This window comes from Protopterus annectens, chromosome 3.part1 (genome assembly GCF_019279795.1).
Source record: "Protopterus annectens isolate FY-2018-M chromosome 3.part1, PAN1.0, whole genome shotgun sequence".
NCBI lineage: Eukaryota > Metazoa > Chordata > Ceratodontiformes > Protopteridae > Protopterus > Protopterus annectens.
The window spans coordinates 1,497,687,293-1,497,713,133 of record NC_056732.1 but is presented as its reverse complement, the minus strand read 5'-3'; the positions used below and the strand labels follow the sequence as shown (position 1 = coordinate 1,497,713,133).

General features: G+C 38.4%; 1 protein-coding gene across 1 annotated transcript in view; it reads right to left on the bottom strand.

Annotated features, from left to right (window-relative positions):
* Window positions 1-24,070, bottom strand: part of SMARCD3 (SWI/SNF related, matrix associated, actin dependent regulator of chromatin, subfamily d, member 3) — a 1,904,082-nt gene extending 1,880,012 nt beyond the window's left edge. Inside the window, exon 1 of the mRNA XM_044067567.1 lies at window positions 23,877-24,070. Coding sequence (XP_043923502.1) covers window positions 23,877-23,888 — 12 coding nt within the window. The 5' untranslated portion in view covers window positions 23,889-24,070. The remainder of the gene's footprint in view (window positions 1-23,876) is intronic.
* Window positions 24,071-25,841: the final 1,771 nt, after the last annotated feature.

Genomic DNA, 25,841 nt, shown 5'->3' with positions numbered 1-25,841 from the left:
GAATCATTGAAAAGTGTATTCCATGAGTGCAGAAAAAAAGATTTTAAAAGTTTTATATCCAGTTCAATGTATGTTTCATTATCCAAACAATTTGATTATCTGAACTACCCTTGGTCAAAATTAGTCTGGATAATCGACTCTCTACTGAATGTCTTTTTTTTTTTTTTTTTGAATTAATGAGTGGTTTATTATTCAAGGGCCACTGACACAACTTAGCAAAACTTGTTTGATCTTGAGATTATAAGTCACAGTAGAAGTTATTAGATTCCAGAAGTAAGGTGTCATCCATATAAAGTGTAAGTTCAAGTGTTGATAAATCAACTGTTAAATCAATAATTAAGAAAGAATGAAAAAGAGAAGACCTGGCATTGAGGCCTAACTTCTACAATAAGGGTACCAAGGGATGCGAAATGGTTACTGCAGTATTCTTGAAAAGATCTATGTGAGACAGTTCATTACCCAATTAATAGCATTGTCTCTAAAATTATGCCTTTTGAATTTGCAGGCTAAAATTTTATGGTATACAAATTTGAAGACACTGGTCATATCAAAAAGCACTCCTGCAATTAGGCATCCCTCATTCAAATTACAGTACATGTCGTCTGTGGTTGAAAGGAATGCTGTTGGGGGTACTAAAGGCATTGTGAAAGCCATGCAGATGGTCAGTGAGTAAGCCACTGACATGCATAAAAATTTGTTTAAACAGGAGTTTTTCAAATATTTTTCCAATAGGAGAGAAGTAAGAAATGGGTTGGAAGCCTGGAGGAACAATCCCAGATGTGAGTGAGACATTAAACATGTGGGTGAGTGATGATTTTGCAATATAGTTGTTGGAATTTTTAAGGAAGTAGGATGAAAGGAACAGGAACTAGGTGACACAGGTTTCAAGGTTTTTAGTTTTAGAAGTTTTTTAGAGGTTAATGGAAAAAATTTTTAGGAGTCTTCAGAAGTTAATGGAAAAGGTTTTTGAACTTTTTAGAGGTTGATGGAAAAGAGAAGAAAAATGTTTGATGAGGCTGAAGGTCAGGCTGATATACAGAATAAATCATTCGCTGCAGTAACTGCAAAACAGAAGAGCAAGGTGCTGATGATATGTTCAGTTCATCAGCGTGTTTGCAGATAAATGTGAATACAAGTAAAACATACAAATATGTGATATATACATACATATAATGATCCATGAGGTATCGGGATGTGGTAGGCATATGGACGAGGACAAATGGAGAGATGAGAAACATGCTAAGAAAGATATTAACAGCGTGGATGATCTCAAAAGTTATGGTACAGTTGACAGTAGTATCTGTACTACAGTGTTCACTTTATCCCTAGAAAATGGAGACAGTTGTGCCATTTCAGGGAGGAAATGTGTTTTTCTTACAAAAGAGTGTATCTAAAAGGTCCTATACATTTAATTTGTCATTCATACTTCTATTCTGGAAAAGGAAATGGGAAAAAAATCAAATCCTGTTAGCGGAGCTATGGAATGTAAGACTCCTAACATACTGTCACAATGTTATGAATGTAAGGGACCCTTCTAATATTCTAAAAAAGCACATCACCAAGTCCTTCAGTAACCTGTCTCACAGTAGGCTGGTGAGACCAAAAATGGGGTGGAAAGGAAAGTTGCTAACTAATGGAAAGTGGGAGAAGCCACTTAGGGAGAAACCTCCCTAAATAAAACAAGCAACTACTAAAAAGTTTGGTGATGGGCTGATTACTCTGTACCAGATATCAGTCAAGGGTCAAGTAGCAGGATTACCCTATTTTTAAAGAATCCAAGACTGCTGCTGCAGACAACAGCCATGAATGGAAGGGCTAGCTTCTAACAAAACCTGATGGAGCTTACCAGATGGATACACACGTTGCAGCTGGGGTTTAATGAAAAAAAAAAAAAAAAACGTGTGTTTCAATGGAGGAATATAAGAAACATAGTAGAAATTATAGTCATGGGGTGGACAAAGGAAGGGCATGAAGATTATATTCACATCCTACTCTGTATCATTCAGTATAGTGTGAAAAAGAGACTGTCATAAATATCAGGTGAAATAGTTAATGGACTGGACAAGACAAACACTGAGGTCATCCTCCTACAGATAGGGCATAATGGGTCTATATCAAATGCTCAAAGAGGCATTGCAGCGAACGCCTCTTCATCGACACATACACAGCTAACACACAAAACCGCGGATGCTGACATTGGTGATTTCTTTCTGTGGGAAAGAAATCGCTTGGCCATCCCTGTAAGTTTGCTATTTTCCCCACTGTAGTGCGATCTCAGAGTTAGTATATTTAGTCGGGGGTGGGGGGCACAGACCCCCCATGTTGGGGGGTGTGGGGGGTGAAGCCCTCCACTTTGTTATGTTTGTAATGATGTGTTTATGTTTTGAGGCAAGCGATTTCTTTCCCAGGGAAAGAAATTGCTAATGTCAGTGTTTGCGGTTTTGTGCATTCACTGTGTATGTGTCAATGAAGAGGCTTTTGCTGCAATGCCTCTTCAGTTATATGATATAGACCAGCATAATTTAGGCTGCATCAGAAGTAATGCACTGAATTCTGGTAGCCACCAAGGCAAAGGAAGAACAGGTAGTTAGGCAACATGTAACAGCTACCCTAATGCTAAGGAGAATGCAGTGAGTAGCAGATTAAGAAAATTGGATGTGGCATCTACACAGTGAAAGAAGATAAAGGCACATACAATATACAGTGCCATGAAGCAAGCCGGATGAATGAAGCTGATGTGAAAATGACACAGGGAGATAAACATAGATGGCAGCTCCAAACTCTACAGTTCAAAACTAACTTTAAGATGCATTATTTATTTTATTTATATTTCTTAATCAGGGTGAAGTACTGATCAAAATGGAAATTTTTTCGAACTCAGTATGGGAGCACTGTCTTGTTAAACAGCAGGTAAATGGAGACTGAAGGGATCAAACCCTAGACTACAGCATGCAGCATTAACAATTCATAGCCACTAATATGTGTTATGGGATAGTTTAAGAGCTCTGAAGCACATGGTATAAGAGAATGGTGGCATACATATCAATACAGGGCTTCAAAGGTCAGGTGCATGTGCCATTACAGAGACATGGTTTAAATCTGCAGAAAATACTCTGGTAGTGCAAGCCTTCATTGTCTTCCACACATTTAGACCATTAGCCACAAAGACAGAGACTAAAGGTGGAGGTGTCTTAATCTACATTATCAACAAATATACCTCTAGGTTGGTTAAACAGGCTCTCTGGAGTTTATCCACATGCAAATCACCATAGATAAAGTCTCTTATTGTATCACAGAAAGCTAAAGTCACAGATCCCTTAACTTATACCTAAACTTGCTGGAGGCAATCACCATGCAGCCAAATACCCTTTTTTGGGAGACAAACTACCCCTCCATAGACTAGAAAACATACACTACCTCCAACTTGCAGGCACAACATTTCCTGAAGTTTATTAACACAAATATGCTTGGTCACCTAGTGCACACTCCAACCAAAGGTTCAGACATACCAGACCTAGTACCCACCAGTATAGGAGAGGGCTGCCCCGCCTCCATGTCATGTCCTCACTAATGAAGTTGGACCACAAAGATATCTCCATCGAAATAAAAATCAACATGGAAAAAACAGCAAAAATCTATAACAGTTAGGAACTATTCTAAAGCAAATTACATCCTATTAAGTGATAGTCTGTCAAAATTCAGTGCCCTCTGAACCCTGAGTTCACAACAACCTATGCAGAAATATACAGAGAAATCCTGTATGACCACATAAATGGCTGCATAGAGGCTGCTGTACTTACCAGAAGTAAGACAAAAAAAACACACAGTGGTGGAATCTAACCTTAACAGGATACATAACAAAAAGAAAAAAGTCATGCTCAAAATCAGAAAGAGCAACTCTCATAATGGAAACAGCTCTCAGGCTAAAGACAACCACAAGGCCTTTTCTGAAAGGAAGTAATAGTACCACTTTACTCAGCCCTTATCAGACCCATCATTGAGTACAACGCCTCCTTCGGAATGTACCTGGCCAGGCATATGCAACAGATGAAAATGCCCACAGAGATTCCTCACCAAGAAAATCCAGGGTATTAGCACATTGCACTATACAGATCACCTTCAAACCCTATCTCTGTACTGAGTCTCCTATAGGTTACTGACAGGTGATCTATGCCTGGCATATAAGGCATCCTCAGATCCAGCCTTGATAGACCCTTTGCACATCCACAAAACGAACAGCACCAGAAACACTAGATCTAAGGATTTATACTTCACTTGCACATAAACAGAGCATGCTAGTTAGACAGATACGTGTCTCAAAGAAGCCCACGCTCTGGAATAGGCTCCCTACTCATGTGAAGCAGAGTCCATCCCTAACCATATTCAAACATAACCTGGACCATTAGATGGGAAATCAAAAATTCACCCCCAGTTTGGCTCCCATGTCTCTGACAGAGGCTGACAGTAAATATTCCATAACTAGCATACCCCACCCACCACGTTAAATCTTTAGAAAGCTCCTAACATACCACTCCAAATAGACACCCATGTTACAATGGGACACAATTGGGTTGGGTTGCACAGCTAGGCTTATAAACGCCTTGGTGGCTGTTAGCCTAGTGTGTGTGTGTGTGTGCGTGTGTGTGTGTGTGTGTGTGTGTGTGTGTGTGTGTGTGTGTGTGTGTGTGTGTGTGTGTGTAAGAACAAGTCAAAAGTAGGGGAAGGGCAGACACTTAAGGGCTACCTTAATCCAACCTGAAAGAGCTACTAAGACACTGAGGGTGTCATAGGTAGGAAGAGGAATGTTACATCCAGTGTGGAAAGTTCTACAAATCAGACTTTCCAAACGACAACGACCTTAAAACAAAGAAGGTCAGAACTGTGAAGTGACTATACTTAAAGTATTATGAGGGGAAACTGAAGGGCTCCTGCATGTAAAGACTGCAACAAGAGAACAAGGAAAGCACAAAAGAAAGTATCACAGGCCTAAGGGACAGATATAAAATGGATAAAAATCAACACATTGCTATTTTTTTGCTTGCAAAACAAAGTATAATCACAATGGGTGGCTACATAAGCGATAATATCAGGAAGTTCTACAGTAAAATTTCATGGCAATTACATGAAGCAACATGTAAGGAAGCTGCATGGAAGTTCTAATGTAAAAAATGGTGGCAATTACATGACACAACCTGTAAGGAAGCTACATAAATCATCACATTAATGAAATGTAAGTAAGCCTGGTGCATGTATTAAAACTGCTAGTAGAATGAAAATGTCTGAAAGCAAAACCTAGAGAATTAGTGAATGCTATTATTATTATATAATTGAAATGGGCTACCGCATAAGCCTTGCAATAAAAAAATAAAATTCCTTCAGCAATATCTCTACTAACCATCTCAAGACAAAATAACAACACTCTCTTAGTCTATGCAGTCTCAATTCTGGATCATTGTAGAAAAAGGTTCTCATATTAGCTCTACTTACCCAGTTAATAGATCAGTAAGTAATACACAATAATATATACATTGGCCTCCAATTTCCCAAAGCTACTAGATATTAAAAAAGCTATATTGTATACTTGTTTCCCACCCTCCCCATATCTTCTTATTTGATATGTTTTGCCCCTAGTACTGTACTTCCTATATCAGTGCAGTCAACGATGTATGGGTATGTTGATGTTTTGTTAAAAGAACAAGAACAGTAATCCGAAGACTTCCAAGATGGCTGCACACTGAGTAACAGCTTAATTCTCTCTCTCTCCAAGTGTGAAAATAGAAACTCAGCAGAGAAGGCCAGTAGACTTGTGTTTATTGGTAAATTTCAATAACTGGCTAGTAAGTGTACTTTATGGATGCCAAGAAAAAAGAAATACAGAGGACCTGGAAACAAAATCAGCTACAAAAAGTGAAAAGAAACACTGACGGGGGAAGGTTCTGCAGCTGTTCAGCAAAAAGCAATGCAACCTTCAGACATGAATTCCAGTAATCTACAGGAAGATATAAGACAACTGCACACAGATCGGGTTAAAATAAACAAAACCCTGATAGAGTACATCAACACAAACAACAAAAAGCTGGAAACAAGGAAGAAACTTTAAACAAATATTCAGATGAAGTGGCAAATCTGCAAACAATCAGATGCTGAAATGAAGAAAAGGCTGGCTGAATATGAGACTGCTCAAGAAGAGGTGTTTCAAAAAATTATAATACAGTTAGAGGACAAAAAACATGGGGAAAACCTGAGATTTTCAGCTATATCAGAGAAGCTGGAAGGAACAGACTGCATTCATTTTATGAAGGTACAAATAAGCAACTGGAGTGGTATTCCATAGCAGGAGTTGTTAGTTGAAAGGGCACATCTGGCTATGGGAAAGCAACCTAGACCTTTAATAGTAAAAATGCAATCCTATCAGCAGAAGGAGTTGATTTTGACAAAACTGTGGCAGAAGAACAAAGTACTAAAAGTGGGAGACAGCAGATTGTTTGTGGAGAATGACTGTTCACTGTACACCAGGCAGAAGAAAAGCAAATTTATTCCACTATTCAGGGAATGTCAAGCTGCAGGTGTGAGATTCAAACTGCTGTACCCAGCTGTCTTCAATGTATTCTTCCCTGGAGGGACAAAATAATTTTTTGATAAAATACATGCTAAGAAGGAAATACTAAAGTTTGTCCAACAAAAAGTGAGCTGTGAAACAGAAAGAGATTCTGCTTCTTGTTCTTCTGATAATAAAGACCACCAAGAGACTTTACTTGTGAAACTTTTTCCAGTGTTTCAACAGAAAACTTGGTGAAAGAAGGGAGCATGAGAACTGATTATAAGAACTGAAGTGCGTCGAAAATGAAGCAGTGACAGGATCTGGGAGATGTAGATGAACAGTAATAAAACCAGTAACTTAATGGGATTACAAAGCAATAATGTTGTCTGTGAAATAAGAAAGAACAAGAAAATCTGGAAATATTGGACTTTTTCAGAATTTGTTGGACTTGTGGTGGACTATAAAGCATATGTCCTACTTCATGTCATTAATGTTCAAAAAATTCTTTGGAGAGGGGAAAAGGAGTGGAAAGTAAAGTTTTGTTTTTCTTATTAGCACTATTTTTGTGGAGTATGGCTTTCCTTGCATACTGTAAAGCAAAGTTTTCTCAGTCATTTTTAAGTGTAATGGGGACTGTACACAGATGCTGCTGTTTCTTTTTCTTTTCTTTCTCCTTTCTCTTTTTCTTCTTGTTCAGTTTTAAGAAATGTAGGCAATGCAATGATAAAAAGCCTGGTTAAAACAGCATGACAAAAATAATGCGCTTTTTCTCATTCTTGCATGGGGAAAAGACTGGATTAAGGACATTAGACTGATGTAGAAACAAGAGTAAGCAAGTAAATGAGAAAGAATACTGAATATTATGAGGCTTATTTCTAGCAAAAACATGTATGCTCAGTAGCAATTCTGCAGCTGGTCTTCATGTTTCCATGGAAACAATCTGATAAAGAACAACTGACTGCCTGGTTCTCATGCTTCCATGGAGACAATCTTATAACGAGGAAACTGGCTACAGGCTGAAGGAGTGTAACTTGCTGAAGGAAAAAAAACTGAGAAGAGAAACTGGCTAGGATATAATATTCTCTGAAAGCATTCAGGGGTTTTCTCAGCTGTGAGAGCTATAAAGAAAAGACAAAACCAATTAGCACTTAGTAGAGGCACAGACTGTACCATGCATCTTAACATGTTTAACCTTTCTTTTAGGTTAACTCAAATCGGTGAGTGTGGCTGTCAGTTTGGGGACTTTTGTTCCTATTAGGAGGGTAAAACAGTATTTGAAGATGTACAAAGTTGTATGTATTAGTATTAAGTTAATAGGTTTTAGGGGGTATTGGGGTTCTGCTTGTTTTTCTGTTCGAGGGCTTTCAATAAAACAAAACGTTTTGGAATATGTAGCATAAGCTCAAACGGATATGACAGGAAATAACTGTATAAAAGTTTAACCTGTCAAAGATTGAATGCATGTAACACAAAGGCTGGAACTATACATTTAACAAAAAGCTGTTATACACAAAAGGTGAGAATACCTTTTTAATGCAATGATGCTTTCTATACCATCTTTAAATATCAATGGTCTCACAGATAAATGCAAGAAGGAAAACTATAACAAAGGAGGGTAGATTTGTGAAGAAATTTATGAAAATATTTGGCATGGAAGATATGAATTCAGTAACAAGAGTTCCGAGTGAATTTACATATTATTCTCCAAGATATAAAAAATGGGCTAGGCTAACATATTATTCTCCAAGATATAAAAACTGGGATAGGCTAGACATAAATTTACATTTCACAGAAGCATGTGCATTTAATTGGAAGGTCTTGATATGCACCCAATAACTATTTCATATCATGCGCCAATAATATACAAAATTAATACACAGGATAATGAAATAAAAATGAGACACTGGCACTTTCCCACCAATATGTTGAAATGAGAGGAATTTAAGAAATGGGTAGTGGAGATTATTCAGGAGCTATTAGAAAGGATAGAAATTTCTTCTGAAAATATAGCTAGGGAGTGAAATAAAATTAAGGTGGAGTTTAAAAATAGGGTGCAAATAAAAGAAAAGGAGCTATGGTTAAGAAGTAACAAGAATTACTCAGAGGGACTGACAAATGATAAAGTATTATTGCAGATTGAGGGAATCTCACAGAACAAGAAGAGGATCAACTGCAGAATGCTAAGCAGAAAATAAGGTATTACTTCAATAATATGCGTGAGTTTAGAAATACTATTAAGCAACTGTTTTTTGATAATAACAGTAGAGAACAAACACTTTTAGCACAACAACTCAGGCAACAGAAAGTAGAAAGGGCTGTCACCTTCCTTGTTATAGGCTCCCTAAGCTTGGTAACAACAAATCCTGTAGAGGTATTAGAAATATTTCGAAACTTCTATGAAAGTCTGTATAAAACAGAGAAATATGGAAATCAAGAAAAGATACAAATGGAAATATTTAAGGAAGAATTAAATATGCCAAGGTTAGCGGTAGATGAGGCTCAATTACTAACAGGACAGGAGGAGAACAGAAAAAAAATTGTGATGTACTACCAATCAACAGGAAAGTCCCCAGGAATAGATGGTATTCCTGTGGAAGTTTGGAAGCTAGGAGGAAAAAGACTGATAAAGATCTGGAAGGTTTGTTTAACAGTATTTTAACAGGAGAAGTACCAACACATCCTAGAATAAAGCAGTGGTGTCTGTAATACCTAAAGATGGTAAAGATCCATTAGACCCAGCTTCATACTGGCCCATTTCAATACTAAATCATGATTGTAAAGTGTTTGTGTCTATAATGGCTAAAAGAATGGCAAAAGTAATGCCAAAATTGATAGATATGGATCAGTGTGGTTTTGTGGAGGAAAGGCAAACATTTGACAACATTAACAGAACACTGATGATCCAGTGGGAAGCAGAATGTAAGAAGATACCATTGTTGTTGTTGGGTCTTGATGCAGAGAAAGCATTTGACAGAATAAGCTGGGACTTTATGAGCAGGGCAGCAGGGCAATGGAAGCATTTGCATTTTCTAAAAAATGATAAGGCTGATTATTGGAATATACGAGGGAGTGGAGCCGAAAATTAGAGTGGGTGGAGTCCTCTCTGATAATTTCTGCTTGAGCAGATGAACCAGACAGGGTTGTCATCATCCCCCTTTGTTATTTGCATAGAACCACTGGCAAAGAAAATAAGGGACAGAGAAATTCAAAGATATAATTGGTATGGTAATCAAGAAAAGCTGGCTCTACGTTCAGATGATATTATTTTATACCTAACAAAACTAAAAAAAAACACTACAATATTATGGAACATTTTGAGACAGTTTTAAATCTTTTTGGGATACAAAATCAATGTAGATAAAACAAAAGCAATAGCAGTAAATTATGTACCCACAAACGATCTGGTTCAGCAATATCTGTATTTATGGCGACATGATAAAATGAAATATTTAGGAATATGGATTAAAAATGATTCTGTTGTGGCAGCTAAGAATATGTGGGAAGAAACTAAACAAAATATAATACACAAACTGAGAAAATGGAAGCTGTGTTATAGGGATATGGATAGTAAGATACAAAGAGTCAAAATGTTTTAGTCCCTTTAGTTTTATACACAGGTCAGGCATATTTTTATATTAGCCAGAGGAGAAGTTGTGGATAGCCATTATTAAAAAGCTGAAAGACTTTACCTGGGAGGGGAAGATGGCAATGGTCAAGTGGGGTAAGCTGATTCTTCCAGTAGAATTGGATGGATTGGGATTACCCAGTTTGAAGGGGTATTTCAAAGCTACACAGTTGAGGCTCCTATACATAGCACAAGCAGAAAACTATAATTCAAAGTGGAAATGGATGATGTTGAAATGGAGAAGCTCAAGAAACAAGGACAGACTGGGATATGGATGCAGGCCTTTAAGGAGAATAACAATAATCATACAGATTATGCCACATAAGAGGAAGAAAGTATTTTAAGAACTAAGCCAACACAAGAATGGAAAAGGACAGTCTGCCTATGATGACAGTCTACCTATGATGACTGCAATTAGGAATATAGACAACAGGCACCGGATTCCAAGATGGTGGATGCTCGGTGAACACCTTCTCCACAGAGCTTCTATCAAGAACTAACATATTCTGACTAAAGCCAATACTCTAAATGTCTGAGTGAAAATCCTGATAAATAATGACAACCTCCATCCATACTATTAATATACTGGTAGTGTTTCATTATCGTCTTGGCGCTAAAAGTCACCAACCTACAGACTAATATATTGAAGGAATTCTCCACATGTGTTTTCCTGCCTGAATGCAACTTTCCATCCACAGTGTGCCCTATAAACAAAATCTCGACATCAAGATGTCCAAAGTTAAAGAAACAGAAATAATGTAGAGTCAAATCACAAAAACAAAACTTTCTGCTATTACATCGCCTGAAAAAGAGCTAGTATCCAAGAGACAAAAAACGGCTAAGCAACAAGAATCTCCTAAACAAGTTCATAGGTTCATACTAGGCTATCTGCCCTAGGGCATTTATAAGCCTAGCCAGAATGTGTTTGGCTTTCGCCACCCATTTTAAATTTATTTTGCTATGCCCTTTTTTGAGGTTAGTATACTGTGCCTCTGTCTAACAGTGACACAGAAGTGATACCTGGGGTAAACCTACGATCTCCCATCCACTCATCAAGATTCCTCTTGAAGAGAGTCAATGAGGGACTCTGCCTAACCTGGACTGGGATTTTATTCCAGAGTGAAGGGAGCCTCTGGGTTATGAATCTGTCCCTCCAGCATGTCCTATTTATTTCAGTGCTGAGGTTCAAGTCTCGAGCTCGTAGCTCGATGGGATTTGGATTTTCTGAGGTGCAGCATGTCCATTAATTCCGGGTTGGACATGGCTTTATACGTCAGGCACAGATCGCCTCTGAACAAGCGGTATGCCACTGAGTAGAGCTGGAATTTCTTTAACCGGGCAGCATATGGCATCTGTTTGAGCCCTTTGATCCTCTTGGTGAGGTACTTTTGGGGTCTTTCCAGTTGCTGCAGGTGTCTGGTAAGGTACAGCCCAAAAGGGGCATTGTACTCAATTATGGGCCTGATGAGGGATGAGTAAAGAGGCACGATGACCTCCCCTGATCTAGATGTGAATCCCTTCATGATTAGGTGGGCTATATAAAATGTTTTTCTAACCACTTTGGCCACGTGGTTGTCAAATGAGAGATTGCTATCAACTTGGGTCCCCAGATCCCTAATTACTTCTTCTGTACTTAATGGATTACCACCTATGTGGTAATTTGTGGGCACTTTGTTTTTGCCAAAGGGGATGACTATACACTTTTTGGCATTTAGCCTGAGGCCATGGCTCTGGCACCAGTTGTCTGTTTCTATGAGGCCCTTTTGGAGGACGCTTGTGTCGGCTGGAGAGTCGATTATGGCACCCAGTTTGCAGTCGTCTGTGAACTTGGTTAGCCACAGTCCTTCCGTGTTGGCCTGTACCTCCGAGAAATATATACCGAACAAGAGAGGTCCCAGGACTGAGCCTTGTGGGACACCACTTGTAACTGGTTTGGAGTCTGACATGGCTCCAGCAATTCTAACTATGTGGGTTCTGTCCTTGAGCCAGTTTGCAACCTATCTAGTGACATAGGGGTTTATATTTAAGCTGGTGAGCTTATCTATAATGCTCGAGTGAGGTATTGTATCGACGGCTTTTGCGAGGTCCAGGTAGGCTGTGTGGACCACCTTCCCCTCGTCAATGGCCTTAGTGACTGTTTCAAAGAAATCAACCAGGTTTAAGAGGCAGGATCTGCCCTTAACAAAGCCAAACTGGGTAGGATCCATTGTCTGTAGGTCCCCAATATCTTTATTTATGAGGTCCATGATGATCCTTTCCATAGCTTTGCAGACCAAGCTAGTCAGGCTTATGGGGCGATAGTTTCCAGGATCCGTTGAGGCACCACCTTTGTGGAGAGGGACCACTGCTGCTGTACGCCACTCTTTGGGTACATATCCTGTAGTAAGGCTGAGATTGAACAGTAATTTTATGTTTGGGTTTAGCTCTTCTTGGAGATCATGTAGGACGCAGCCCGGGACACCGTCTGGTCCCATTGATGCTGTGTTTTTTGCTTTGGAGAGGGCAGCTCTTACCTGAGCATCTGAGATGTCAGGGGGGGCAGCACTCTGCTGGGATAGATATTTGCCCTTTTGGTGGGGAGTTTGCGCTGAACCTGTCAGCTAGGATGTTGGCAATGTCTGTGGGTTCGGTGTATTTTTTGTCATTTTTGACTAATTCTGAGCATATCTGGGAATTCCCACCCAGGTTCCTAACATAACTAAAGAAAGCCTTGTGATTATTCTTAGTGTCCTGTGCAATTTTTCTCTCAAAGCTGGCCTTAGACGATTTTATGAGTGCCCGTAGTTTTTTGCTAGTACTGATCAGAGCTGCCTTCCCTTTTTGGGATTTTGCTCTATCATGTAGTAGCTTCCTCCTTCTATTGTATAGTTTGTTTATGGCTGGGGTCCACCAGACAGGACATCTGCCTTTGGAGGATTCGGACTTGGTTTTATTTGGGATTGCATGATCCATGCATTCCTGAAGGTGTTCATAGAATGCGTTTATAAAGGATTCTGGGGTCTGGGCCGTATTTTCCACAGGCCCGGGGGCTTTGAAGGATTCCACCTCGGTTTTGAGGAGTGTGAAATTTGCATTAGAGAAGTTTTTCACTGTGGTTTTCAGGGCAGGGGGTGGAGTCGGGATGTGAATATCCAGTGAGATTAGTTTATGGTCTGATTTTACCAATGAGGGATACACTTCTGGTCTGGAGCATAGAGTCCCTATGTTGGTGATGATCAGGTCCAGTATGTTTTCCCCTCTTGTGGGAGTGGTAACAAGTTGTTCCATAGCATTTGAGTTTATAAATTCTAGGAACCTTTGGGCTAGGGTGTTTGAGCTAGAGTAATGCTCCCAGTCTATGTCTGGGTAGTTGAAGTCGCCCAATATAATGGTGTTTGGAGAGACCTTCATATTTTCCAGTGTTCTCAGGAAGGCCGAGTGGGGTTCCTGGGTTTGGGAAGGTGGTCTGTAGCAGGCTAAAAACTGGAAGGCAGTTTTACCCACTATTAGTTGCACATGGATAGTCTTAGATGCTTCGTGCTGTGCCACCAACCTGGAGGTGTGGGTATCTTTGACGAATATTGATACTCCCCCTCCTTTTGTGGTTCGGTCCATGTTTTGGGGCCGAAAAGTATGGTATGAGGTATAACCTGGTAGTGCTGGGGTGCTCTCGGGAGCCTTGAACCAGGTTTCTGTTACTGCATAGATATCGATGTTCTCCATGCTAAGGAGAGTTTCGAGTGCGTGCATCTTGAGGTTTAGACTTCTGGCATTGAGTAGCATTACTCTTAGTTTCTTATCCCTTGTGATATCTATGGAGGTGGGTTTGTCTTTTGACCCTTGCCTAAAAAAGGCACTATGGGGGTAGCAAGAGCCTTTGCCAATATCCAAAAGCCCAGGGGTGACAGGTGCAAGCCGTCCCTAGCGAAGCATCGTGGCGTGTCGAGCATGTCATCCCAGGCTGACAGGCATTGGATCCCCTTTGAATGACACCAATACTTAAGCCAATTGTTGAAATTGATCATCTTGTCTTCATATTGTGGCATCATTCTTGGTGAGGGTAAGATGCTACTCAAGGTCAGGGTCATACCGGCCTGGGCTACATGCTCAAAGAGCTCCTCTATGTCTCTTTTCATGTAGCCCAGGGAGGTACGTCTCAGGTCATTCACACCAGCATGGACAATGACTGAGTCATATTTGTACTTGCCTTGGAGTGACCTGAGTGCTTGTGTTATGTGGCGGATCGTAGCGCCCGACAGGCTGCTCACCGTGACCTATCTGAATCCAGTTTCTGCATGGATGATCTCAAACAAGCTCTCTTACCACTACAATCAGTGATACAAAATATTTCCAAACAACTCTCCAGTTTTGGCAAAACGCTGAATCATACTGTGGAGCGCATTGACATTATTGAGTCCAAAACACAAGATAATGAAATACAGATAAGCAAATTAAAAGATGAAATTGGTGTAAAAAATGACATAATACTTGAAATACAGCAAAAGCTGGTAGATTTAGAAGCAAGAAGTCATCGTAACAATATCTTAATTAGAGGAATACCCGAAAAATATGAGCACAATCAACTCCCATCTATAATCCAACAGATCTTTGAAAGCATACTCCCCAAGAAGAAAAAAAAACAAAGTGGTAACAATTGAAAGAGTTCATTGCTCTCTACGTAGAAAACAAACCACTGACACACCGAGACAAATATATGCCAAGCTACTAAATTACCAAGACACACAAAAAATTCTACTGGCAGCTAAAAAACAAAAAATAATATCCTGGAATGGTACGAGAGTTACGTTAGCACAGGCCCTTCCTCTGGAAATCAAGAAAAAGTGCCAAAACCTAGCACCTTGCTGCGCTGACTTAATCAAACGTAGAATAAAATTTCAGATGAAATATCCAAATAAGCTGATATATTATCACAATGAGGTTAAATACATAGCAGATTCACCAAAAGAGGCGAAAGATGTCTTTTTAAAAAGTTTAGGTAAAGCTCCGGAACAATGAAATGTAGCTCTACTGTTATATGCATCAAACTCACAATTTCCATGTCTTTTCTTCATTTTCTTCACTAACCACTCGGTTAAACTTTAAACATATCCAAATTCAGCTTTAGGATACCAGAAGTTTGAGTCTGCGTGGATTTACCCCATGGAAAGCAACTTCAGGTATCTGTTTTTTAGAGGGACTCTTTTCTCTAAACACAGACACATTGCACCGTCATCGTAATCACCTGGCTAAACACCAAGGAGCAGAAATCAATGTGAAAATCCAAACGTTTGTCCCTCGATGAATTTCCATGAAATGAACTGCCAAGCCTAAAATGGACCTTATCTATCCCTGTAAGATCTATCGCTAAGTGATTAGTGTTTTTTTTTGTTGTTGTTTTTTCATGACTTTTAATTACGAGCCTGTTTCAGCAGTCCATTATGTGCATCTAAGAAAGGTATCGAAAAGCTGCTTTTGGACATTCTTCTATGTAATTAAACTGTATATATGTTGATTTTGATCTATGAGTATAGATGCAAATATGGACCTCTCATGAAAAGTACTTTAAGTCACTTTATTAGTTAAGGATATCTGTTTTAAAATATGGCAAAATGTGACAAATTTACAGTACTACTGGTAAAAAAGTAATACTAAAATTGAAAAGTTATTGGATACCTAATCCAAGTTTAAAGTATGGGCTAATTTGGAAGTTAGTCTTCATTTCTATACAATGATTCTATAAGAGTTTCATCAAGTTTATATCGGAGGTATTTCGAAAGAATGTTTGTTATCATTGTTTCTGTTTTAATGGTTACTGATGTGAACTTAGGGAAAGACATTAAGGTAACATAACAGAGGAAAGAAACCATGGTATCCTAACTGCTAACAATGTTCTTTTGTTTAGCCAACTATACAAATTTACGTAGGAATATACCAGTTGTTATTTTTTGTTTGTTTTGTTTTTTTTTTATTCATGACTAGCTAAGTAGTTAATAGTTAGGGCCTATTTGACGCTGCTGCATACTTGCTGAAAGTGTGCACTAACAATACAATACTACTAACAATCTACATTAGCATTACAGAATGAACATGTCAAAGGGTTTTAGACTAAATACTAAGCCAATTAATAAATCACACTTCTTTATATAACCTGAATGCACAGGTTTACTACAAAACAGACAAACCCAAACAGGACCCGATTATATTAGAGCATTTATACAGACAATAACAATCAATCTAGCAAAGTTTTTGACATTATGTCTCGAGAGGAGTTGAGTTGAAATAAGGTGTTGGTTAGGGATAACCTATCTTGGGTAGATTTAGGAATGTATATTATACCATGACCCCCCCAAAACGTGCATGCTGATTGGCCAGCGTGCACATTGTAAATCGAGTTATACTAATGGAAAAAGGTCCGGTCGCCCGGACTTTTTTCCATTAGTATGACTCTACTTTTAAAACACTGTCTTGCTATGTTAAATGGGTTTAACATAACGAGACAGCTTTAAAATAAGCAATGGAGATCTCCGTTGCTTATTTTAGCTGTCGCTATGCTAAACCCTTTAACATAGCGAGACAGGTTTTAAAAAGCAACGGAGAAAGCAAGATCTCTGTTGCTTTTTACTGTTAGCTATGTTAAATGGGTTTAACATAGCGAGACAGTTTAAAATAAGCAACGGACATCTCCGCTGCTTATTTTAAAGCTGTCTCGCATGTTAAACCCATTTAACATAGCTAAACAGTAAAAAGCAACGGAGATCTTGCTTTCTCCGCTTTTGCTCAACTCTGATGTACCGCGCAGGCGCAGTACATCAGAACTGCCGCGGATGCCAGACATCTGCGGAAGGGCAGTAAACAGGCATTATACTATGCCATTATTTAAGAAAAGTAATAGTTTCTTTTCTTAAATAATGTCATATAATAATAACTCACTTCTGGTGGGTAATGCTGTATTTACCCACGGTTGGCTTTTATCCTCGGCTTCACTGGACCAAACCACGCCAACCGTGGGTAAATCCAGCATTACCCACACCCAGGCGTGGGTTATTGCTATATTAGTTCAGGATTTGTACATGTACTCAAAGAGGTAATACTACCTATATTCAAAGGATACACTCCCACAAACCTATACCGACCTTTTTTTGTTATCTTTTGTGTAACATTTCCTTTTCTAACTCATCCAGTTAGTGCATTTAAGTGGTTAGGCGCAGGTTTAGATCTGGGAGAGCAAAATGCTACTAAGCTAAACTATATTTATGACGATTTTAGAAAAAGGGAATTACGGGCATATGTGTACACTAAACTTTCCATTACAAAACTGATAATGACTACAATGTATCATAAAACATAAAATGTGGACAATTATTTCATGGAATGTATGAGGATTGCAAGATAAAAAAAGAAGAATCTATTGATGCATTTAATGTACAAGGATGAGGCCAATATCTTTTTCATTCAAGAAACACAGATGAATGGATAGGAGACGCAAATAGGGGTTGGGTAAAAAACATCACTGCTTCAGGAGACAGCTCTAAACGCCAAGGGAGTTGCAATTATAGTTAAAAATCATTTCAGGATCATATTATAGATTATAAGTCTGATATAAATGGTAGGTAGGTAGGTAGGCATGATTTTGATGTTGTCTACTATGCTTTATCCATGTTTTTTACCCTACTGAAAACTGCATATTATACTTATCTGTAAATGTTTCTATTGTTCCTAATGTATTTATACTCTGCTTTCTAGAACTTTTCTTCCCAGGCCTCTGCTGAAAATGAACATATATCCAGTCAGATTTTCCCAGTAAACAATGTAAAATAACATTAGGTATCTTAAAATGAATGAGACTTTGAAACAAAATATTAAAAATTTTCAAGACTGGATAAAAATCCCTAAACCTAGATAAGGGTCTACCTCTTCATCAACCTATTCATCTAAATCCAAACATCAGAATAAATAAAATGATAAATTTATCAGAACAGCCATTAGACACTGTATGGTATGGGACATATATAAACACAATAATATTACACTACAAGAACTATGTGAAGTTTTAAAGGTCATCAAAAAGTACATCATCATTTTAAGACAAATCAGGGAGACACTTCTATCAATGATTAAAGATGTACCTGCTAATGAAAAGGACTTAAGTAGACTCTTAGACCTCCTCGAAAACCTTTCCAGTAAAAAGAAAGCAATATCCAATACATATAAATATATCAGCTCCATCACACTCATTATTATAGTCCAGATACTGGGGTAGCAGGGGAAATAAATTTACAGTAGAACAGAAACTTAAAGCTATAAACCTCACTATAAACTTTTCTCCATTTAAAAGTTAATATACACACAATAGTTCATAAATAATAACACATACTATACTCCCATGATTCTAAATAAATTTAATTCCATATCCTAGCCATCATGTTCATGCTGTTCCTATCCCCAGGCAGATCTACTGCATGTCCTTTGGTTTTGCAAATACACACAAAATTTGTAGGGATTTTTGAGGGTACAACTAGAAAAGATGGGATATCATCAGTCAGCCCTGTGTTGGGAACTAGCAATATTACATATTAATGACTCAAACCTTACCAAATTGGAAATACGTGTTCTAATTACTATATGTTCTCTTGTTAAACTCTACATACTAAAAATTGGTTAGGTCATACCAAACTTTCATGGAAAGGATTTAAAAGCATGGCCATAACATATATATCCTCTCAAAGATTGATTATAATGAATGTCAAGAAGCGAGTCTATTATCAGAAGCTTTGGAAGCTACTCTTTGATAATATCCTAGTCATCTGACAAAGGCTTGCTTCAGTATATCTCAGTTTATATAAACTGCTGATTTATTTATGGCCTTCTCTACGCATTGGAGCATATAGCCTGCTTAGTAGCATTGATGTAAATACTGTACATAGTTCTGGAACTAGGATAGGATTGTATAGCAGTCATGATTTGTAATACATGTGTAACTAATATTGGATTTCAGTTCACATATTTTTATGTAACTGTACTTGAAACACAAGTCAATAAAATATTTGAAAAAAAAAAGGAATATAGACAACAGGCAAGAGGGGGCCAGGAATTTCTTGGAGAAAACTGGCAAAGGAACCAAGGTACTGGGAGCAAATAACTAGAGGGAAAGGTAATAGAATGGGAAGAGGCCAATAATGTATTTAGACTGCAGGTTAGAGACTGCCTTCCCTATCAAGTACTGATATCGTACTATAGACAAAGAGAAAGAAATAGGAGATCCTAAATGAAAGACAAGCATTGGTAGAGTTTTTAGTAGAATCTAGAACAGAAGCTGCCATTAAAAAAGAAATAATTAGTACAGCAAATAAAATATTGCATGATAACTGTAAGAATCAATTAGAGGAGGTTTGAAAGGATTGGGAAGAGAGATATGATAAGCAATTCACAAAGGGAGGATATATGTATGTCTCCCAAATACGCAACAAAATCTAGAAGATTTAGGATTTTTGCTTGAAAATGTTTAAATAGGTATTTTTATACCCCAAGTAGACTCCAGAGAATTTTTCCTCATACAGACAGCAAATGTTGGAGGTGTGACGAGGAAGAAAGAGGTACTTGGGAACACATTTTCTGAGAGTGGGTGGGCTGGCGGACTTTAAGGACTCCCTGTGGGACACACTGTCAGAGATGCTGGGTGGGTGGATTGCTGTGATGAGGGAGATGATTTTTCTGAGCTATGATACAGACTTGCCTAGATATGGTAAGGCCTTGCTGTACCTAATTATCGCGGCTGCCAAAAAAGCAATTACTAGAAAACTATATTAGAAGTAGTTAATATAGTAACAGAAATAACACAACTAGAACTGAGATCTTTAGAAAAAAGGTAGGAGCAAACTACATAGGAAAAAAATGGGAATTGTGGGAACAATACATCCAGGGGGAGGAATGATTTTTAAAAGAAGACAGGACTTAAATGAACTATGCAATGTTTGACTGAAAATGATTGGGTAGACTATAACTGATGTATAATGTTTGCAACTGGGTCTATATTAAATCACCGAACCCTTAAAAAAGCGAACGGTAATTAATCGACCTTATGTAAGCGAAAGCTTACAATGTCGAAGTGTCAGAACAGCGATTTTTTTTCCAAAGGAAAAAAAATCGCTGTTCCAACAAAAAAAAATAAATAAAAATCAATTTCAAAGATTATATTGCTCCCCACGCCCCCCTACTTAAATATACCAACTCCGAGACCGGACTACAGTGCCGAAAACGGCAAAGTACTGAAGCAGTCAAGCAAATTCTTTCCCAGGGAAAGAATTTGCTTAACAGCCGCTTCGATATTTTGGTTTTCAGCCTTTTAAGTTCGACCAAGATGCATTCGAAAGAATGCGTCTTCGGTCTTCTAATACAGACCCTTGCAACTGGGAATATGTCAGTATGGTTTGTGATGTAAAATGCTTGCAACTAAGATTGTGCCGGTGTGGTTCGTTTTCATTTATATAAATATATGACAGCTTATGTTGTAAGTGATGGTTCTTGTTTTAAAAAAGGGGCAGAAATTGAATAATTTATGTGATGTTGCTTATGTGAGGTATGTTTGTTAACGTTAACTTACTACATTTTGATTACTTTTGTATAAATGTAAATTTGCCTATGTCACAAGTGATAATCCAATAAAGTTGTTGAAAAACAAAACAGAGTAATCCAAGAAAGATCCTTTACAGATATGACCTAGACAAATAGAAAGAAGACAAATTTAAAATACAGAAAAATATGGTGTGGATTATACAGAGTACACAAATCAGTCATGTAAGCAATGCCTATGCTGTTCTACATATTCACGTATTATATAAGACACAAAAGACACAATGCTACACAAGACTACATAACACTACAGAGTGGGAGGTCACAATGACTCTAAGCAGAAGTAGTAAACTCACAAACTGTGATCCAGTTTTGTAGCTGATCAAGACAATGTAGTTCCTACAGTAATAAGGTAGAGAATGAATGATGGACAGGGTTGCTGTCTACTGCCGCTTGTAGAAAGGAGCCAGGAAACACTACAACACCTGATGTCAAGCACCAAGGATATGTGAGAATTGCAGAGTGAAAGTAATACAGACCAAGATGTTGCTTACAGACAGAAATGAAGTTTAGGCATACATCTCAGGTCATTGCCTAACACAACACACCACCAGTGACATACAAGCCCAAAAGAGATAGGCAACTGAACTGTGACTCACCAACAGGGCTGGCATTTGAGGGTGGCCAACTATGCAATTTCCCAAGGTCCCCAAGTTCATAAGGGGACCCCCCCCCCCACACACACACACACATATACACACACACACATACACACATACTCACTACTTCACACCAGACCACCAGAACATTTCTAAAAGACATCTAAGACTTGTGTGCATGACAGAAAGGTTCAATTGTCAGGATGCTTGCCATGCTGGTACCACCCTATTCTGTACCTCTTTTTGGGGTTATAATTTCAGATACTATTCCTAATCCCACAACATATCCTGTCTCAACCTATCCTCTGAAGTCTGAAGCCTATCCAAGCACCTACTAGATGGTTTAACTGGCCTAATTCCCACCTGAGTTTCTAGCTTCCAGAGGAGGTAAAGGCTAACAGATCAAGGGTATTTGGCAGGCCCACTTTGCAGATGACTGCAAATTGGAAGCTATCATAGATTCCCCCCATGACATAAACATTTAACAAGAGGATCTAACATAGACAGATGACTAGTGCCAAAGTCATGGATTAAAACTCGGTGTCAAGAAATGCATCATAGTGCCAGTTGGGAAAACACACACCCAGGCCAATTACTTCAATTGACAAAACATCCCTTGGAGTTAACCCAGTAGTTAAGGAACATAGGCAGTAATCTGCCCTTCAAACACTATGTGGCCAACTTATAAGTAAAGTCACGGCATCCAGGTTCAAGGATGTCATAGCGCAACTTTATTCAGTCCTTATCAAACCCATCACTGAGTATAATGCCCCCTTCGGCATGTACCTGACCAGACATGCAATAGTTAGAATGCTCGTAAAGCTTCCTTACCAGGAGAATCCAGGATATAAACACATTGTCCTGTACAGATCACCTTAAAGCCCTATCTTTATACTTGGTCTCCTACAGGTTATTAAGAGGTGATCTAACAGGCTCCATATCCATGTGAAGTAGATTCCATCCCTAACCCTATTTATGTGTAACCTTGGCCAATGGATGTGAAACTGGAAATTCATCAGGGTCTGTCCCCAATGTCTCTGATAGACAGAGATAGATGGTGACTATGCCCAAACTTACATCACCTCATAACCTTTACAAACTTCCTAACTGACATACTCCCTTCCTAATAAGCGCCTACGATATACAGGGACAGAGCTGGGTTGGGTTGCATGGGTAAGCTTATAATGACCCTGGTGGTCATTAGCATAGCTAATACCTATGAACCTGTGAACAATAGCTCTCTTATACCATGATACACTATGGTACTACATGCAGTCCTGATGCAAGGGAGATGTGTGTAGCTGTATAGTGTATGGCCTCAGTTCAGACTGCAATGGAGAATGTGACTTACTGAAAGTTATCCAACATTAAATAAAACATCAACTTATTTACACGCAATTCCTGTACAACAGATTTAGCCACCAACAATAATTTTTTTATAATCCAGAATCAGACAGGCTTCATTCAGTAGGATATTATACCAAACAATTCCTATTTTGATGGAGAATTCTACATTTCAGAATCTAAATAACCAACAAATGCCTCACAGGAAGCACATCTCCATCTCTCAGGAAACACATTGAGCCCAAATGAACTAGTTCATTCCTACTTCTGCTGACAACACACATCCATGTATGCACAGTTCACAAATGCTACAACGCAGGCATTCTCTTACTTCAGTTCATTTAATGCTTCATAAGATAAAGCAAGTTAAATTATTTTACTTTACCAGCAACATTTTTTAGATGACATGTTTATTTACTTATTACAACTGGAGCATTTTGAGGCTCAGACAATCACCAATACAGAAAAAAATGAATCAGTAAATTAAATTAGATATAAATTAAATAACTATGAAGGACATCCAAATCCTCTTCATGTATCATGAACTTTCCAAGACATATTCATCAACTTCAAAGCAAGCATCTCTTCTCCAAGAAGCAGAGTTGCCACTCAAATTCTCGTTTGATGCAACTGGCTTGAAGTTTCTTGTCCAGGTCAGCCCAGTTTGATGGAACTGGACCGTACTTCCAGTCTACGCATTTTCTTCTTTTTTTCTTTTCTTGTTACTTTCTAAAATAATATAATATTATCGAGGTTTATAAAGCTGCAATATGTGCAGTATAGGTATTCTGTGGCAATAACAGACTTGGGCTATAATGATCCCAAAACGTATTATGCCTCAGTAATGCATCTTGCAGAATGCTGCAGGGAGCAGCAGAGATGCACTCTTCCACTTTCTGGAATACAGTATAACACAGTGAGTCCCTTTGTATGCGTGTGTGCGACAGAAAAAGAGGTTTGCAATTGCACTGCCTGAATACTTGTATAAGGGGGAGGGGGCACACAAGGCTGGCTAGTGGCCACCCTTCTCGGAACTGCTTAAGTTTCTGACTTTACTGGTAAAACAGTGGTACTGCATTCTGAGTGGATAATGGATAAATAACTGCTGCTGACACAGCAGAATAAATAAATGCGAGTGCTGTTACTGTAAGCCCCTTACCTTTCGCTCCATGTCAGAGGAAGGAGGCGGGGCCCCGGGGAGGCTGCTGATGCTCTCCTATGCTGGGCGTGCGTTGCTGGCTTGCTTTTCCCTTCGGCCGGGGTGCTGGTGCTGCTGCTGCTGTTGATGCGAGTCCTTCTCGATGCTGCTATGTGGAGCGTTTATGACGAACTCAGACAACCCAGATCTGCTGGTTGTCAGAGCAACTAAAAGAACTGCGCATGCGTTTTTTTTTTTTTTTTTTTTTTTTTTTTTTTTTTAAGGGTTGGTAGTAGGAGTGGATGAGCAGTCGTCTGGTCAGAAGAACGTCAAGCAATTACCTGTACAGCCCACAGTCTGTTAGGGATCATCCAAAGCTCTGAACTAACTAAATTGCAGAAAAAGAACATGTAAGCTTTTACATGACGGTTTATATTCCACTATGTGCTGAAATCAGTAACCGTCGAATAGCGCTCAACAGTATCTGATTTTCAGGGACGTCTCTGATTTTGATTCAAATTTCATCGCTCTCTCTCTCCCTCTTAATCCCCCCTGAAACTAGTGACTTTTGGTGAGAAGTTGGCGAATTACGCTTAATTCATAAATTATGATAATTAAAGTTGTAAACTTTCACGTAAGAAAATGGAATCTATTCACATTTGCTTCATCTGACAATAACTTGGGTTAATACTACTAATATTTTAAAAATGTCCCTGATTAGGGTTACCACCTGTCCCACTTAGGGTTACCACCCGTCCCACTTCGCGAGGGACAGTCCCTCTTTGGGCAGTTAGTCCTGCAAAATAATTGTAAAAATGGCAAATGTCTTGAGATTTTAGGACAAAATTATTTCCTATATTTTATGTAATAGTTGCATAAAACATTTATTCTATAGCTGAAACACCTAAATGTTATAAGAAACAGAATAAGCAACTAAAATGCTTCAAGAATAAGCTTTTTTCTTTTCTTTTTTTTTTTTTAAACACAGTTTTATTGATTTACAGATACAAAAAGGAAAAATAAACATTATTACAATATTTAGTGGATTAATCTTACACAGGTAGGTACAAGTAAATCAAAATATAACCTATATACATATATACATATGTGCCAGAAAAAAACAAAAAGACACCATTTGCATATTGGTAAAGTAATGTTGAATAAACATATGACATGCTACAATGCACCTTAATCCACCCATATAATCCTGCAGAAAGGAAGGGAGTTAAGTATCAAACAGTTTCAATTCCAAGATCAATATAACAGGATAAATGCTAAGGAATAAGTGAGTAGGTATAGATGTCAAGAGTAGAAAAGGTAAGTTGAAGTACCTATAAGGATATAATTGTTAATCAGTAGACAAGAGTAGAAAGATAAAGTCCCATAATCTCTGGTATGTAGCCCGCTTACGGGAATTAATTATTAGCAGTTTTTGAGAAGTGATGTACTTAATGGCCAGAGCCTTAAAGTCCCTCCAGGATATTTTGGAGCGATCCATCCAGTGTTTGGTAATGTAAAATTTGATCAGGAGGCAGAGAATAATTAGGGCACGGAGCTTAAATTTAGGTATATAAATACTCGTGATATGTAATAGCGCTATCTCCCAGGACAGTGTAGATTTATGATACCCCATTTTCTCCAAACGAACCTTGAGTGAGCACCAGATACTGTGAGAATATCTACAAGACCACAGAATATGCATGATATCTGCATATGGATACGAACAACAGGAACATGCAGTGGAGACATTCGGATCAAATTTGTTCAAGTGGACTGGAGTTAGATATAGATTATTGGTAACCATAAATTGTGTATAACAAAGTTTTTTATAGGGCGAATACATAAGTGTATAATTAATAGCCTGAAGCTTCTGTTCTATCGAGAGGTTTAGACCCTGTTGATCCCAGTATTCTGCAAATATGATTTTTCCTTGGTTTAGAAATGCGGAGAAGCTTTATTTAGGCAAAAAAGAGAAGTTCTGTCCTT